General features: G+C 40.6%; 2 protein-coding genes across 2 annotated transcripts; both read right to left on the bottom strand.

The window, feature by feature from the left end:
• Positions 1-736: 736 nt before the first annotated feature.
• Positions 737-7,382, bottom strand: LOC129783071 (zinc finger BED domain-containing protein 5-like). Its single transcript, XM_055792731.1, has 2 exons — positions 6,435-7,382; positions 737-1,380 (listed from the first exon to the last, which is right to left on the bottom strand). The coding sequence occupies exons 1-2, from the start codon at positions 7,249-7,251 to the stop codon at positions 737-739; spliced, it is 1,461 nt and encodes a 486-aa protein (XP_055648706.1). The 5' UTR covers positions 7,252-7,382.
• Positions 7,383-12,085: 4,703 nt separating this feature from the next.
• On the bottom strand, positions 12,086-17,386 carry LOC129783070 (uncharacterized). Its single transcript, XM_055792730.1, has 5 exons — positions 17,233-17,386; positions 16,598-16,761; positions 16,079-16,177; positions 15,109-15,792; positions 12,086-13,586 (listed from the first exon to the last, which is right to left on the bottom strand). Exons 1-5 carry the CDS (start codon positions 17,384-17,386, stop codon positions 12,276-12,278), a joined length of 2,412 nt encoding a protein of 803 aa, XP_055648705.1. The 3' UTR covers positions 12,086-12,275.
• Positions 17,387-17,882: the final 496 nt, after the last annotated feature.

Below are 17,882 nucleotides of genomic sequence, written 5' to 3'. Positions count from 1 at the left end.
GCACAAAAAACAGGAAAAAGAATGCAATATTTAAAATTAATGACAATTGTAATCAACAAAAAAATAATATTTCAATGTGAACTATGGGCCTGCTTTTGGCTAATGAGATGGTCAATGTTAGGTTCCATATTTGTCACTGCTAGTCGTAGCAAGTGATGCAAATGTTCATCAGTTAATCTGGATCTGATTGGAGATTTCAGATGTTTCACTCGGGAAAAAGTCTGCTCACAGACATAGGTGCTGCCAAAGATGGTTGCAATTTTGAGTGCGTAGTTCCTGAGATTATGATATGTCTCTGAGGGGAGAGACGCATAGAAATTAGTAAGGCTGCTTGATTTGAATGCATCTTTCAGCGAGTCACAAGTCTGTAGCTCGGCCAATTCGATTTGGTAAATCGGATCAACAGTTTCAATGTCAACAGAAAATGGGTTCCGGAAAAGCTGTATGTCCTGTTCATGGAGACGAAGCTCTTTAAATCTAATTTGAAACTCCCTTTGCAACATTTCTAGTACATCCATACATGTTTTGTTTGGGAATGCAACTGCTGGTTTTTCTGCAGACAGGTTTTGAGTTGTGGGGAGATGGCAGAAGTTTTCCTCCTTTACTTGGTTAATGAGCAGGTCTAATTTGACTTGAAATGCTTTCACATGTGAATACATATCACAGATGAGCTTCTCCTTTCCTTGAAGTTGGACATTGAAATAGTTGAGTAGCTCTGTTACATCTGTCAGAAATGCTAGGTGCCATTTCCATTCTGCATCTTTGAGCTCTGGTACTTCTTTGTTTTTAGAAAGCACAAAATCATAAACCTGTGGAAGTCATAAAATCGTTTCAAAACTCTCCCTTGACTCAGCCAACGGACTTCTGTGTGGTACAGAATATCTTCATAGGCAACATTTAGCTCAGACAGAAATTCCTGAAACTGTCTGTGGTTTAGTGCATGAGCTCTAATGAAGTTAACACAAGAAACCACAATTTTCATGACAGAGTCCAGCTTCAGTGATTTACAACACAGTGCTTGTTGGTGGATGATGCGGTGTATGGCTATTGGATGTGAATGGCTGCGTTTGTCCATCTCTTTGTTAATGCGTGCAACCACTCCTTTCATGGACCCCACCATGCTAGGAGCACCATCAGTTGTCACGCTGAATAGTTTACCCCAGTCCAGCTCCAAATCATTCATAGTTTGGCAAACTTTCTCATAGAGATCCTCTCCTGTAGTTGTTCCTTTGATGCTTTTCAGTGCAGCAAGCTCCTCTGTGACTTCGAAAGAATCATTTGTCCCACAAATGAAAATTGGAAGTTGTGCAGAATCACGAATATCATTGCTTTTGTCAAGCGCCAATGAGAAATAGCAAAGATTTTTGAGGAGTTTTGCAACTGCAGATTCAAATTTTCCCCCATTTCTTCAATCCTTCGTGTAATTGTAGGTCCTGAAAGACTCACTGTACACTCTCTGGACACATCTCTTTGGCAACAGAAAGAAGGCATTCTTTAACAGATTGTCCCTCTATGAATGCTCTGCCAGTGCGTGCTATGAGCTTGGCAACTTGATAGCTTGCTCGAAGTGATGATATATTGAGCTGCTTTTGCTTCACAAAAGTATTTTGCCGAGTTGTCAATCCATGTTTTAGTCTTAATATTTTATCTTTTCTCACTTGTCTGACCAAAGAATCATATTTATCTTTATGTTGAGTTTCGCAGTGTCAACGCAAATTGTATTCCTTGAACACAGACACTGAATTCTGGCATATCAAACAGCTCTTTCTTTGGACTCCGTGAAAAAAATAACCAGAAGTCTACTTTTCTTGGAATACCCTGCACTTGGAATCGATTTTTCTTTTTTTTTTTTTTTTTTTGACATGATGGTGCGCGCGCTTCCCACTGGTGCTGGCTCGCTTGTCCTGCCTGGGAGCTGGAGGGAGGGAGGGAGAGACAGGGGAGCCGCCCCCCCTCGCTGATGCCGCCGCTCCCCTCCTCAGCCCGGCTGCGCAGTCCGGACAGGGTGGCCAGAAGGGACTTTGCCGTGCCGGGGCTCTGGCGATTCGCCCGAGTTGGCTGGACCTCGCAGCGCAGAGGCTGCCGACTGAGCTTGCCCGGGCAAAGGAGATGCCCGCACCTCTCGCCCGCCGCGCATCTCAGAGGAGGAGGAGGAGAAGGGGGAGGATGGGGCGGCAGCAGCGCGGTTTGTAACCGAGAGGCGCCCCCTGGGGGGGGGGCAGGTCGAGGACGAGGCGCTGGTTCCAGCCCGGTCCCGGCGGGTGCTTAGGGGCTGCGTAGGCCAGCACGCGGATCAAGTGGCAGGAGGTCATCTGCGGCTGCTTGGTTTCCCCCCCCAACCCCCGGCAGGGGGGGGTGTGGGTGTCTGTAAATGCCGGGAGATGGATTGTGGACCCTGGGGGGACCGTATCTGGCCCGTGGGCTGTAGTTTGAGGACCCCTAATCTACAGCATCAAAAATACTAATTCCTCCACTTGCAGTTTTTGGACAAGCTCCAGTATTTGGAGACAAGGCAACAAACGCCGATGAGGCAGCCATTCTTGTTACCGAAATCTCGGAATGAAAAACTTATTGACACCAATGTGATGTAGATAAGCAGACACTTCTTTATTGACGGCCGGGTGCGTGAGTGAGTCCTCTCACGATCAACGCACACCAGGTCTCAAAATCAGACACCATATATAGAACTTATTCATACATATTCATTAAGTATTCATGAATAACCATGATATCTCCCATAAATCATTAACATATTCTCCTCCTATATCCGATTCTGCGCAGTAGAGCTTAGAAAGGTCTAGAAATGGGTCTGGGGTACGATTTGGGTAGGTGGTATATGAGTCGGTGGTCGCGATCTCCCCCTGCCGGAATTACCTTTTACTAAAGTTCACAGTTTCTTGGCAGGTAACTACAAGCTGTTCCCGTCGACTCTCCCCGGTTTCCATTAATCTCATATTCTGACATTTCAATACACTTCTACATACAGAAGACTGGTCAAATACAAAGAAACCTTTCAAACCCTAAAGTGATTACCTAAGTTTTAACAATGGTTCCAGCCCCTTCTTCTAGCCTTGGTACAAGACATACAGATGGTCTCATAGCAGCTTTTACTGTGCAACTATAAGTTTCATTAAAAATATTTCTTATCCTTCTATTTTTCAATTTTATAAAATTATTTTATAAAATCAATTAATCAATCAAATAAAGTCAATCAATCTTAACTTATTAACAAATCGGTAACATTTCCCCCCTTTGAAAGTGTTGAAAATCATTATTTCAATACTTTCACATTATTCATATATCTTTTGTTTTAACATATTTTGGTGGTGGGCTATAACTTGGTGGACTAGTAGGTACTTCTCTCATAATCATACGATTGACTGCAATCCTATTGGTAAACTGCTTCTTCAAGCATACATATACTAACATGATCATCAAAAAGACAATCAATAACAAAAACAAAGTTTTGATTATGGATTATATCCAAGAGCTCAAGTTCCATCCTAATTTGTTAAAAATTTTCCCAAGCCAATCTTCTAACATATCCTTTTGAATTGTTTCAGTTTCTTTTTCAATTTTCCCAATAGGTCTAGATCATGTTCCACATCCTGAGTGACATTTGGAACGTGGATACAACAGTGGTCCAGTTTATCCTTGAGATATCCACATACTCCATGTTCTTTAAGTAGGAGCATATCTAGTGCCATTCTATTTTATAAAGTCATTCTGGAGGTCGCCTATAATTGTATGTTCAATTCCTTAAACCCCTTTTTGGTAACGTTTGCTAATTTTTCCACTTGACCAGTTAACTGATAGAGCCATGCTCTGTTTCTATATAAAGCTGTAAGATTTAAAAGTGATTCAAGTGCCCAACCAGTTTTCACTCCTATAAATGGATCATTCCAAATATCATCATTTATCTCAGATCTCTTTATTCGTTTCAATTCTAAATTCTCTAAGGATCCTTTAAATGGTGATTGCTTCCAAATTGGACACAATGTTGACATGCCTAAAATAATTTGTTTCACTTTACCATCTAATGGTAGATGAGTTGTCCAGGTTCCATCACTCAATGCCCAAATTAAATGTCCAGGACTTTGAATAGTAGCTTTTCTGCAACTAAACAAAGTTCCTCTTCTGACTGTAAAAGTGCTGGTTAAATTGAGAGTATTCTTAAGACCTCGACAAAAACAACCATATTTCAAAGCAACAGCCAACAGAAAAATTCTTTGGATTACTAAGTCTACATTACTACAATCATACACTTTTTCACATTTCCACCATGGTACTATTTTATTCTCTTTTTCTCCTAATGAAGTTGTTCTGTCATTGACCCAGGGTAATACTAAAAACACTTTTCCCTCCCATGTAAAACACCAAGGAGTTTTTGCCATATACTAAAAATGGGAATATAAGGTCATAGACCAAACTGAATCCCAAACTATTTCCTTTTCCTGTAGGGTTCGATTCTTTTTCTCACATCTTGTCTCGGTTACCCATACACTGGTGTTTGTTGTAGCCATTTTAGGGTAATAACACCATCCCTTGTTCCCTAAATCTCCCTCTAATCCCGGTTTAGCTACAAATCGTCCTTTACATTCCCACATGGTTGAATATACTGGTGATTCTTCTCCAACTTTAACCTTTTACAATTTCCAAGTTTTCCTAGGTTCTTGTTTACAATCCATCGTCTCATTTTCATATTCTAATTTGGTCAAATTCATGGTTAAGATTCCCCATGGAATAGATTCACCTACTGCCTTAGGTATTGGTAAACAAGCAGTGATCTGCGTGACGTTTTGTAAATTGGCAAATTCTTTAATCAATCCTACCATCAAATTTTCCTCAGCCATTTGTTTGGAAATGTCAATCACTTGTTCTGTTTCTACTTGTCTTTTGTTTCTGTCCACCAAGCCGGCCCATGATCCCACCAATCACTACCGACCAAAATAAAATCCAATATAAAAATTAGACATGTTTCAAAGTCAATTTTAAAGTCTCTGGGTCACGATTGACAATCTTCCACGGAATAGGTGCTTTCTTCACGATGCTTTCTTCACTCGAGTATAATGTATCCAAACATCCCATTCTGCAATTTTGATAGCTGTAAAAGTGGTTGACAGTATCTGGAAGGTCCTCTCCAGTGCTCCTGCAAAGGTTCAGAGGTCCAGGTCTTCACATAGACATAGTCCCCTGGTTGGAAATCATGCACTGAATTTTCCTGGAATAAAGTCTATTCCAAATTACTGCACTCCAAATTGCAGCCAAAGTTTTCCTTAAAAAAACCAAATAGTTATACACATCTTGTTTTCCTTTTACATATATGTTTAGATTTGGTTCTGGAGACTCATATGTTTTTCTATATAATAATTCATAAAAACTGACTGAGGTTCCACTCTTTGGCTGTACCCTGATTCATAATAATGCCAATGAAAGTGCCTGAGGCCACTTTAGACTGGTTTCTTGACAAATTTTACTTATTTGTCGTTTCAAAGTTTGATTCATCCTTTCCGCTTTCCCACTAGATTGTGGTCTCCAAGACGCATGTAAATCCCAATTAATACCCAATACTTTGCTAACACTTTGGACTACTTCAGCAACAAAGTGTGGACCTCTGTCAGAGGAAATTCCAATAGACTCCAAATCTCAGAATTATTTCTTGTAATAACCACTTCACCACTTCTTTTGCTTGTGTAGTGCGACAGGGAAGGGCTTCTGGCCATCCTGTAAAAATATCAACCCCTACCAGGATGTACCAGTACCCATTTTGTCTGGGTAATTCTAAAAAATCTACTTGCCAATAATCTCCAGGTTCTACACCAGATTTCAGTCTACCCATTTGAACCTTTTTGTTAATCACTGGATTATTTTTCAAACATACTTCACACTTTGCAGTTACTATTTTAGCTGTTCCCAACATCTTAACTGATACTACTTATTTTCATAAAGATGTTACTAAAGCTTCTGCTCCCCAGTGACATTCTTGATGCCTTGTTTAAATTATCTCTCTCATTAAAAGAGGTGGAATTACTACCTGTCCATTAGGAGTTATCCACCATCCAGCTAAGGTTTTCTTAGCATTTAATAACTGACCTAATTTGTCATCTTCTTCTAAATATCTGTTTTTCCCTAGGAAGGGTTACTGTTTTAAAAGGAATTATTGCCATTTGCGATGCTTGTTTCTTTGCTACCTTTTTTGCTGTTTTATCAGCTAAATTATTTCCAACTATTCTTTTTATATTTCCACTCTGATGTGCTTTACAGTGCATGATTGCTACTTGACCCGGCTTTTGAACTGCTTGCAATAATCATAAAATTTCTGTTTGATGCTTGATGTTTGATCCTTGAGAGGACAATAACCCCCTCTCTTTCCACAGAGCTCCATGGACATGCACTACCCCAAAGACATATTTTGAATCAGTCCAGATATTTACTCTCGTCTTTGCTTAATTCTAAGGCTCGAATTAAAGCGATGAGTTCTGCCTTTTGGGCTGATGTGGTACTCGCCAATGCTCCTGCTTCTATAACTGTAGTCTCTGTTGTTACCGCATATCCAGCGTATCGGACTCCTTGCTCCATAAAGCTGCTTCCATCAGTATACAATTCCCAGTCTGGTCGCTCCCAGGGCACATCCTTCAGATCTTCACGACTGGAATAAACATACTCGATGGTAGCCAAGCAATCATGTTCCAGTCGTCCTTCTTCCTGTATGGAACTTAAAAATACTGCAGGATCTACCAGGTTAGTTGTCTTTAGAATCACATCATCCTGTTCAGTCAATACCACCTGGTATTTCATCATTCGGCTGGGGGACAGCCAATGTCCCCCCTTCTGTTCTAGGACAGTTATCACCATGTGTGGAACATAGACTGTTATTGTTCTTCCCAAAGTCAATTTCCGAGCTTCTTGTATGAGCATCACTGTTGCTGCCACTGCTCGAAGGCAGTTTGGCCACCCTTTACTCACTGTGTCCAGTTGTTTAGAGAAATATCCGACTGGTCGTTTCCAGCTTCCTATCCTCTGGGTTAACACGCCCAGTGCAAGGTGTTGTCTTTCATGTACAAACAGCTGGAAATCTTTGGTTAGATCCGGCAGTCCCAAGGCAGGTGCAGACATTAAGGCACGTTTCAACTCTACAAAAGCCTTTTGTTGTTGTGGGCCCCATACAAAGGGAGAGTTCTTTTGGGCCTCATACAGCGGTTTAGCTATTAGCCCATAGTTCATGATCCAAAGGCGACACCACCCAGTCATTCCCAAAAATGCTCTGAGTTCATGAATATTTCTCAGCTCAGGTATACCACAAATAGCTTCTTTGCGATTTTTTCCTAATTGTCATCGTCCTTTTAAAATCTCAAAGCCAAGATATATCACAGTCTGGCAGGCTATTTGGGCTTTCTTCCTGGATACCTTATACCCATTTAGTCCCAGGAAATTCAAGAGGTCAATAGTCACCTGTATACAAGTAAATCTTTCTTCTGTAGCAATCAATATATCATCCACATATTGTAAAAGTAAATGCCCAGGTCTTGATTTATCCTGTTTCCAGATCTCAAGTTCCTTAGCTAAATGATTTCCAAAAATAGTTGGACTGTTTTTAAATCCTTGGGGTAATCTAGTCCATGTCAGCTGCATCTTTTGCCCGGTTTGAGGATTTTCCCATTCAAAAGCAAACAGTTTTCTGCTTTCCTTTTCCAAAGGTATACAAAAGAAAGCATCTTTTAGATCAAGCACTGTAAACCATTGATAAGTCTCCCTTAACGCTCTTGACAGTGTATAAGGGTTTGCTACTACAGGATAAATGTCCTTAACTATTTGATTTACTGCTCTCAAATCTTGTACCAGTCTATATTCACCCGATGGTTTTCTGACTGGTAAAATAGGAGTATTATACTCAGATTCACATTCTTCCAAAATTTTATACTCCAAAAATTTATCAATCAATTTCTTCATTTCCTGTCTCACTTCTGGTTTGATTGGATATTGTTTAATTCTCACTGTTCCTGTGCCTTCCTTCAAATCTATTTTAACAGGTTCTGCTAGTTTCAATTTACCAAGAATATTTGTTTCCCATACAGTAGGGATCACTGCCAAATCCACCTCCGGTGGAATTTCTTGTTCCTTTACTTTTTCTTGTATCATCAGGATTTCTCCCGTTTTTGACTCAGGTATTTTCAAGAAAACTTCTCCTTCGTCAAAAACAATCTGTACATTTAATTTGGATAACAAATCTCTTCCTAAGAAGGGTATTGGACATTCTGATACATACAAAAATTCATGTGTAATTATCTTATTTCCAAATTTCAAATCCAGGGGTTGCAGGAATGGCCTGTTTTTGTTCCAGGTTTTCCTTTACAGGTGTTTAATATAAAAAATGTTGCTCCTGTATCCACTCCCAATCTCACAGGTTGAGCAACATTTTTTTTTTTCACTTTCTTATTATCAAAAGTTATAGCCATTACCAAATTATCTCTAATAGTTAGCTTACATTCATCCTGCCAATCCTTTCTTTGTCTTAAGTAAAAAAACAAATCCACATCTGGCATTTTATTCCATTTCCCTTCTCTTTTACAATACAGCATTAACTGCAAAATAGTGTTATAATTCAGTGTCCCATTCGTGGGCCACTTTTCCTGATCATCCAATATATACAAAGGCCACCAATTATTACAATACTCAAATTATTACAATACTCAAATTATTACAATACTCAAATTATTACAATACTCAATCATCTGGCTCTTTTGCAGATCATCCTGTAAATTTCCCCAATGTGCCAATAAACATCCCAACAAAGAATTTTTCGGGATTTTGTCATTTACAACAAGATTACCCATGCTTTTACTTTTAAACAACCGAGTTAACTTAGTTGCCATGGTGTAATTACTCACAGTACAATACACAATTATTCAACTCTGTCACTCCGATCCGCGGATCCACACTCCACACTTGCTTTCATGCTCAATTGCACATCTCACCCTTACAGCCACACTCACACTTTCCCACAGTTACTTTAAACAAACATATAACACAATATTATACCTCTTAATTTTCTTCTTAATACACAAACACAAAACAACAAAAACAAAAGCTTCTTCTAACTTCTTGTTAGAGGCACTACCTTAGAGAACACTATAGCATATAGTTTCTCTTGTTTCCACTTTTGTCCAACCCTGCAATAGCTTTCGCTTATGTCTTACGGGCAGACGCCTAGGCTTCCACTTCCACAAGGATCCTTTTAGTCCAACCCTGCGCAGCTTTCACCGCGTCTGACAGGCAGACTTACTCAGTGGGACTCCAACCCACTGGTGGGACTCCATCCCACTCTTTCCCATACAATTATTATAGTGGGACTGCCCCCCACTTTCTCTAGTGCACTTACTTACTTACTTTAGTGGGACTCCCACCCACTTACTACAATTAAAAAAGAAGTGTCTTACCAAATATCCAGGGAACGTCGCGAAGAGCCTTACGGATCGGGGATCGATGGGTATCCCCGAGAAATCCTCGGTGCCGGCTGGAACCGATCAGGTCCCCGACTCGTCCGGTCTCCTTCAGCGAGGTCCCATCTGGGTCGCCAAAACTGTTACCGAAATCTCGGAATGAAAAACTTATTGACACCAATGTGATGTAGATAAGCAGACACTTCTTTATTGACGGCCGGGTGCGTGAGTGAGTCCTCTCACGATCAACGCACACCAGGTCTCAAAATCAGACACCATATATAGAACTTATTCATACATATTCATTAAGTATTCATGAATAACCATGATATCTCCCATAAATCATTAACATATTCTCCTCTATCCGATTCTGCGCAGTAGAGCTTAGAAAGGTCTAGAAATGGGTCTGGGGTACGATTTGGGTAGGTGGTATATGAGTCGGTGGTCGCGATCTCCCCCTGCCGGAATTACCTTTTACTAAAGTTCACAGTTTCTTGGCAGGTAACTACAAGCTGTTCCCGTCGACTCTCCCCGGTTTCCATTAATCTCATATTCTGACATTTCAATACACTTCTACATACAGAAGACTGGTCAAATACAAAGAAACCTTTCAAACCCTAAAGTGATTACCTAAGTTTTAACAATGGTTCCAGCCCCTTCTTCTAGCCTTGGTACAAGACATACAGATGATCTCATAGCAGCTTTTACTGTGCAACTATAAGTTTCATTAAAAATATTTCTTATCCTTCTATTTTTCAATTTTATAAAATTATTTTATAAAATCAATTAATCAATCAAATAAAGTCAATCAATCTTAACTTATTAACAAATCGATAACATTCTTTCTGCTTTCGTTTCTTGCAAGGTCGATGTAATTAGCTTCCAGAGGGTAGCTAACCCTTTCACCTCCTTAGACCCGTCACTGATCTCATCCCACAGAGCAGCTCCAATTGCCTCCCAAGTACATAGTTCAAAACCCGTTTCTACTCCAGTTAATAAATTTCTTTCTTTACTCCATGCAAGTAGTCACTTTAGGCGAGATTCATCATATTTAACTGTTCTCTTCGAGAGAATATGTTGGAGTTTTACAACCGCTTCTTCTTCTTTACTCAAATTATTTCCCATTTTTCTTCCCCCCCCCCCCCCCCCCCCCCCCCGACCGCTCACCTCGCTGGGTGATCCGCTGCAGCAACTTTCCGTGAGCCCTCCTCTGACTTCCCCGTACCAGTCCGGCTGGTCAGTCCTCCGGTCGGGTCCTCCTGTGTCCTCGCTTTCAACGCGAACTCATTTTCGATGCGAAAATGTAAAGCCACGTTCGGGCGCAAATTGCAGGAGCAAAATCACAGACCCAACGACATATCAATGTGATCCTAGTTGAAGACGCTTTACTTAAGTTTCTGCAAACTTATATACAATATTAATATTCATACTGTTATAAACAATAACAATTAAAACAATTTTATTTTGGGTTCAATCCATTTAGGTTGAGAAACAATAAGCAAAAACAGCGCTGGGTGCGCGGAGAACTCAATTAGTTCCACCACATGCACACCTGAGTCCTAAAAGCAGCATCTTTTATACCAGCATCGTGACCAATCTCTTCTCGCCGGATATTCGTCCTGCTCTTTCTCCATTGGGTCGTTAGAGTACTTGGGTCGTTCTTTGGCGCGCTTTTGAAGTCTCAGGGTCTTTGTCTTCTTTGGCGGGCTTTCCCAGGCATGCTTTCTTTGTCTACTTTGGCGGGCTTTTCTAAGTAGCGATTGCCTCAGGGAAAGGGGGAGTTTTTACATTGTCTTAAAGGAGAAGCACATGCGCCTATTCATTACAATTGTGATACAGGTTATAACGGTCACAAACTATTTTAGATTTACACAGGGTACAACAATGACACTTATCACACTATATTCTATTTTGACATGAATCATGACTGCGTTTATCACAAGACACACATCACACCTTAATTCTATTGGTTACACTGTTCACAGGATGCTATACAGATACTAATTGGTTAAAAGCATACAAGCGGTTAGTCTCATCATTAAAATTGTTGATATTCTTGCCGTCATCAGTTCCCAGCTCAGCTGCTGTTTTTCTGCCTCCTATACTGCCAAAGATCCTGTTTTCTTCATTCCAGGTGTCTTTCTCACACAACTATGCAGCCTTGATGAGCAGATAATACTTTTAATCATATTAAGCTGCTAAAAGAAGAGCGACTTTTGATATGCCAGGTGTCCCTTTTGTTATAAATTGAGACCACAACGGATCATAATCCAATTAAAATTTTATTAATTATAGCAAGTAGAATATGAGCAAAACCAGCGCTGGACGGCAGGGGAGTCTGCGCTCCACCAACTGCCGTCCTGAGCAGTTCAAACAGTCCCTTTTTATACATCTTTACTTCCGTGTTCATGAAGTAGTGGAGGTACTCTGCGCATGCTTCAGTTGTTGTTAGGGGGTCGTTTTCTGCCTCCTGGTGGTCGTTGAGGCCGAAGTAAGAAGTCTTCCTCCTTTGTCCCATAGTTGACCCCTCACTCATATGTCCTTATATGGGGTTGTTTGTCCTGTTTCTGTCGGTTCCTGGACATCTGGCAGTTATCTTATCTTGCACAAGCGGTATCTGGTTTAGTTTGTAAGCGGTATCTGGTTTAGTTTGTGTAAGCGATTGCGGTTATCCTATCTTACACAAGCGGTGTCTGGTGGCTGTTTGCATAAGCGATTTCATATCTTTTGTTGCCTAACCTTTACATTGGGCTTAACATAAATCTTAATAAACAATACCCTAGTCCATAGTTTCTTACAATCCCCCCTTTTTCTTTTTTTTCCTTTTATTGTTTATTAAACACTACTTTCATTCTCGGCACTGCAAGCAAACCTTTTTCCACAATCCCAACATTTATCATAACACTCACAAGGTAATACCTCACAATTACAATAGGCATAGTTCTCACGTGGCATAACGCATCCACAACAATCTTCATCCTCATTAATAGATACACTCTTATATTTTGCCCCAGACCTCGTAGTTAAAATAAGCAGTTTAGCTATGTCAAACCGTTCTTTAATAAAGTGTAAAATATAGCGTAATATACAAGGCCCAAATATAAGTCCCAAAATCAACATGATAAGCGGTCCTGCTAAAGCGGACAACAAAGTGGTTAGCCAAGGTGAAACATTAAACCAGTTTTCATACCATGGCCTGCCCGCCTCACGATCCTTCTTACGTTGATCTAACCTTTTCCGGAGTTCAGACATGGTATCCTGGACTACTCCCGTATGGTCAGCAAAAGAACAACATTCTTCATTGAGAGCTACACATAACCCTCCTTCCTTTAAGAACAATAGATCTAATCCTCTTCTATTTTGCAGCACTACTTCTGATAAAGACTTTACTGAAGTGGATAAATTTTGGATAGATTGTTCTATTTTCGCTAAATCCTCATCTACAGCCATCTGCAAACTTTGTAATTCCTGACTTTTTACTAGGGAGTTTATGCCTGTACCTGCTCCAACTCCACCCGCTATCAGTAGTGTAGCTAGGGTTACCACTGTAATTGGCTCTCGTTTTTGTCTATTCAGGTCTCCTTCAAAGTGGCGTAGCACCTCCTCAGAGGTGTGATAGATCAGACGAGGAACAATAATCACCTGTACGCAAAACTGAGATTGATTAAACACATTTAGGGATAGGCAAGGCGTTACTCCGATGTCTGAACAAACCCATTTAGCTCCTGGTGTCGGGATAGCCCATTTGTCATTTTGATTCTTGTGTTTCTTTATATTGGTGTTAGTGACTGTTCGGTTGCACAAAGGCTGATACTTTTTGGGCACTGTACCTATACATTTTCCTTGACCTGTTACTAATTGAATAGTAATTCCTTGCGTATGGTTCCTCTGGTCATCCCATGGGCATTCTCGTGGGTTTGAACCATTAGACCATTGAATCCTACCTGGTTTTCCAATTGCCTCAAAATATGGTGGTTTAACATTATAACATAACCAGCATTCCTCAGTTAAATTTGGTTTGCTTTCATTAAGGGCACGATAAGAGGCTTGCATTAGATTCCATAAGGGGTCGTTGGATTCTGACAACTCTAGATCCCTGGATAAAGAAAATTCAGTCACAGTGTTTAGTTGTTTCCGAAAGGGAGTCTGGAGAAGGGGTTACAACAATTACGGGGGCAACCTTTTTTTCAGAGGAAGTGGGTGGATTCAGGACCAGGTTTGGTCCTACTGGTAAGGGATCGTGTGGAAGCTTTTCCTTTATTACTTTAATAAAAACCCCTCGGTCTGGCCCTGGTTCTCTGATTCTAACTCCCCACATCTTTCCTACTAACCAACTATCATCTGTAGGACTTGATATATTTATTTCCAGATATTGACAGTTTGACGAGTATTGTCCCCCTAATATATGTCCATTGTAAGTATATGAAGGTGGGTTACAGCCTTGGGGTCCCCAACTAATTTTCAAATATTTATCATTATTAATTCCCCATTCTAGGGCCATTGTTTCACATCCCCAGTATGCGCAATAATAATGTCCAGGGTAATTACAGTATTCTTTCCCTGGATTAGAGGCAGGACAAAAATAAGTTGAACTTTTATTACCTTGCCATCCTTGTCTTTTGCATACAGGAGTGAATTGCCCGATTAGTTGACATGGAGTTACGTTGAATGTTGGGCTGCCAGGTCCTTGAAATTCACCAACGACTTGGCTTGTATCTAATTGCAATAATTTCCAGCTCATTGGCTCATGAGGGTTTCCATCTGCTTGGGTTATTATCAATAACAGAACTAACGGCATAACAGGAAAAAGGGTGTCTGTCAATTTTGCCAATTTAAGTATATTTTTACCAGTCCTGGGGAAGTTCGGCCATTGTTGCTTTTGTGTCCCATTGTTCTGGTTCTTTTCTCCACAGTTTGTTCCTCCTCTGCCTTGCCCGTCGACTCGGTTGCTTCGAGCCACGGGGTGTACCATCTTCTCGGCAGCAAGGGGATTCTTCAGGAGAACAGCTGTTTCGGGCTTTCTGCCTGTTTACATAGGCTTCCCACTTTGCAGCTTTAACTAATGGGGCAAAGCAAAACACGGTTAGTACTTCCCTTCTGCACTTTATAGCCAAGATTTCAGCTATAAAGGGGACTGGTTCATTGGAGTGGTAACAATAATATTGAGGGTTTATTCCTTTGGCAAAAATTTCCCACCACTCATGGGATTCTCGAATAATTTCTTGTTTAGACTCTAATTGTTTTAATTTCCACTCAGTGAGAGTTCTTTGGATTTTTCCAACACTGTGTGTAAACTCCTATCGGAGGGTATCTACATTCACAGTGTGTCCACCATTTATCCTGGCATACCTTACACCTGAAACAAGCAAATGGATAACAATTGCAGTTCAAATTATTACACCTAATTCGTATATCTAGAGTACATATATTATTTACATCAGCATATCTTCTATATTCAATATTGTGTGGTTGCATAAGTTTAGCAATTTCCTTCAACACACTTTGTACGCTTCCATATATAATAGATAAAAAAGAAATAATTATAGCAAATATAAACAGCAATACACACTTTATACCAAAAGGCAATGCGGCAAAATAATCAAATAAAGTCTCTATCATTACGTTATCTTTTCAGGGTTATCTTGGTGTCACCTGGAGTACTGATTACTTTCCAGTGGGGTCTCGTCACTGGGCCTTTAATGCGACTGGCATGAGTCCATCCACGCTCAGCAGTCCGGACAGCTGTTTCTTCCACTATTCGAGATGACCCATCTATGAAAATTATTTCTCCATGTTGTAATTCCTCTTCTTCTAGGTCTGGTCGAATTCGTGTTTGTTGTTCAATCGTTTGAAGACAATCATGTACTAACTCAGTACTTTCCCCTGGGTATAGAAATTCTGCAGGGTTAACCGCTCCGATAGTCCTTAGGGATAGTTTTGGAGATTCTATGAGTATTCCCTCATACTTTAGTAGTCGGCTATCTGTAAGCCATTTTTCTGCTTTTTGTTGAAGCACCCCCCTTATATTATGAGGCGCATATAGGACAACTTCTCCATTAAAGGTAATACGAATCGTTTCTTCAAGTAATAAGGCAGCAGCAACAATGATTTGTAAACAACTCGGCCAACCCCTGCTCACAGGGTCCAACAGCTTTGATAAGTATGCCACCGGTTTCTTTTGTCCGGCCCATTCCTGAGTTAATACTCCGAATGCTGTTCCTTCATGTATGTTAACGAATAAATGGAATGGCCGCTTTAAATCTGGGAGACTTAAAACCGGTGCTTGACTTAGCTCCCTTTTTGAGACTGGCAAACTGCTCTTGATCCTGAGGGGTCCACTTGGGTATTTTGTCTTTAGACAGTTGTTCATATAAGAATTTAACTTTAAAGATGTAGTTCTCTATCCATTGCCTACAATACCCAAATAGCCCTAATGCCTGCCGAATTTGCCTCTTAGTGACAGGCATAGGTAATTCCAGAATTCCTTTAATGCGCTCTGGATCCAATATCTTCTTGCCGTTAAACAAATAATGCCCCAAATATTTCACTTTTTCCTCCACAAATTGTAACTTTTCTTGTGATACCCGTAGTCCCTTTTGTGCAAGAAAGTTTAGGAGTCGAATGCTTTCTTTTCTTACATCCTCCTTATTATTCCCTGCTACGAGCAGATCATCTACATACTGTAACAGCACGTTTCCCGTTTGTACTTGGTATTCTTTTAAGAGCTCTTCCAGGGCCTGTCCAAACAGATTAGGGGACTCAGTGAACCCTTGGGGGAGCACGGTCCATCTCAATTGCTGTTTACGGCCTGTCTCTATGTCTTCCCATTCAAAGGCAAAATAATCACGGCATTCTTCTGCCAGTGGACAGGCCCAAAAGGCATCCTTTAAATCAGCCACACTATACCAGGAGTTATGGGGTCCTAGCTTGCTTAGCAGTGTGTATGGATTTGCTACTACAGGGAACCGGGTGATAGTTCTTTTGTTTATTTCCCTTAAATCATGTACGAGCCGATATTTCCCATTTGGTTTCTTTACAGGCAGAATGGGGGTGTTAAAGGGTGACATACAAGGCTCTAAGATTCCTTGTGCTAACAATCGATCAATTTCTGGTTTTAATCCTCTCCGTCCTTCTAGGGATATGGGATATTGCCTTACCCTCACAGGTATGTGGGGTTCGGAAATTTGGATTTTAATCGGTGGGATTTCCAGTCTACTAATTGTGTTCGGAGAGTACCAGACATCGGGGTTAATTTGTTTTTGATCATCCACGGTCAAAGGATAGGCAGACACCGTTAGTTCTTGATTTTTTACTTTAATTTCTAATTGCAATTCAACAATTAAATCTCGTCCTAACAGATTAAATTCTGCTTCAGGAACGAGCAAGAGTTCACCCATTCCAAATTTATTTTCAGTTTCGAATACCACATTTTTGATTTTGCTTACTTTAAAGGGTTCTCCTTTTGCCCCAATTACTTGTACTTTTTCAGGGGAAACTTTACATCCCTCAGGTATTCGCCTAATAGTCGATTTCTCAGCCCCAGTGTCTACTAAAAAGGTGAACTCTTGTTTATGGGGACCTATTTTTAATTTTATCAAGGGCTCATGATGACTCCGGTCCCCTAAGATATAGAGCCCCTGACTCTCCTATTCCGTTTTCAATATTTCCTCATCCCTGATCCTTTCTCTGCAATTCTTCTTTATATGTCCCTTCTTTCCACAGTAAAAACAACATCTCTGTTCCTTCTTTACTACTACGTTCCCTTGTTTCGTTCCAGCAGACCTGTGTTCACCAGTCCGCCCTTTGCGATCCTCTCTGACCGCTGCTACCATCATTTTTACTTGTCGCTTGCTGCTCTCTTCTTCCCGCCTTACGTAGACTTTCTGAGCTTCCCTCAATAATTCATCCAACCCTCTATTCTGCCAGTCTTCTAACTTTTCAATCATCTTTCTGATATCTTCCCAAGATTTTGCCACAAACTGAGTTTTGAGGAGCGCTTACCCTAAAGGGTCGTCTGGATTTACCCCAGAGTACAGCTGAAGGGCTTTCCTCAGTCGTTCCAGCCACTCAGTAGGGCTTTCATCTTTCTTTTGCATTTCATTAAATGCTTTATTGATATGCTGGCCACGGGGTACTGCTTCTCTAATCCCCTGAATTACTATAGTTCTTAGGTCCTGCATATGAGTTCTATGCACCGGATCCTGATTATCCCAATTAGGTTTTTGAAGTGGCCATTTAATATCTGCTTGAGGTCCCTGGGCATGTTGAGCATCCCACAGTCTCATTCCTGCTCGTCTAATCATATCTCTTTCCTCGGTAGTAAATAATTGACCAAGGATAGATTACATCTCATCCCAAGTATAAAGGTTTGGTCCCAAAAATTGATTTAATCTTTCTGCCACTCCGAGTGGGTCCTCAATTAAGTTTCCCATCTCGATTCTT

Source organism: Falco peregrinus, chromosome W, assembly GCF_023634155.1.
Source record: "Falco peregrinus isolate bFalPer1 chromosome W, bFalPer1.pri, whole genome shotgun sequence".
Taxonomy (NCBI): Eukaryota; Metazoa; Chordata; class Aves; order Falconiformes; family Falconidae; genus Falco; species Falco peregrinus.
The sequence above is the reverse complement of the archived record's forward strand: the minus strand, read 5'-3'. Positions and strand labels throughout refer to the sequence as shown.

What these genes read in the sequence shown, in the direction of transcription:
- LOC129783071 (XM_055792731.1), bottom strand. Translation starts at nt 7,251, where the DNA reads ATGACTGGGTGGTGTCGCCTTTGGATCATGAACTATGGGCTAATAGCT. An exon ending in AGAATTAAGCAAAGACGAGA is followed by an intron (nt 1,381 to 6,434) that starts GTAAATATCTGG and finishes TTGAATCTGCAG; the next exon opens with TTGCAAAACTCCTCAAAAAT.
- LOC129783070 (XM_055792730.1), bottom strand. Translation starts at nt 17,386, where the DNA reads ATGATTGAAAAGTTAGAAGACTGGCAGAATAGAGGGTTGGATGAATTA. An exon ending in CAGGGAATAATAAGGAGGAT is followed by an intron (nt 15,793 to 16,078) that starts GTAAGAAAAGAA and finishes AACTGTCTAAAG; the next exon opens with ACAAAATACCCAAGTGGACC. An exon ending in TGACGAGACCCCACTGGAAA is followed by an intron (nt 13,587 to 15,108) that starts GTAATCAGTACT and finishes CCCCTTCTCCAG; the next exon opens with ACTCCCTTTCGGAAACAACT.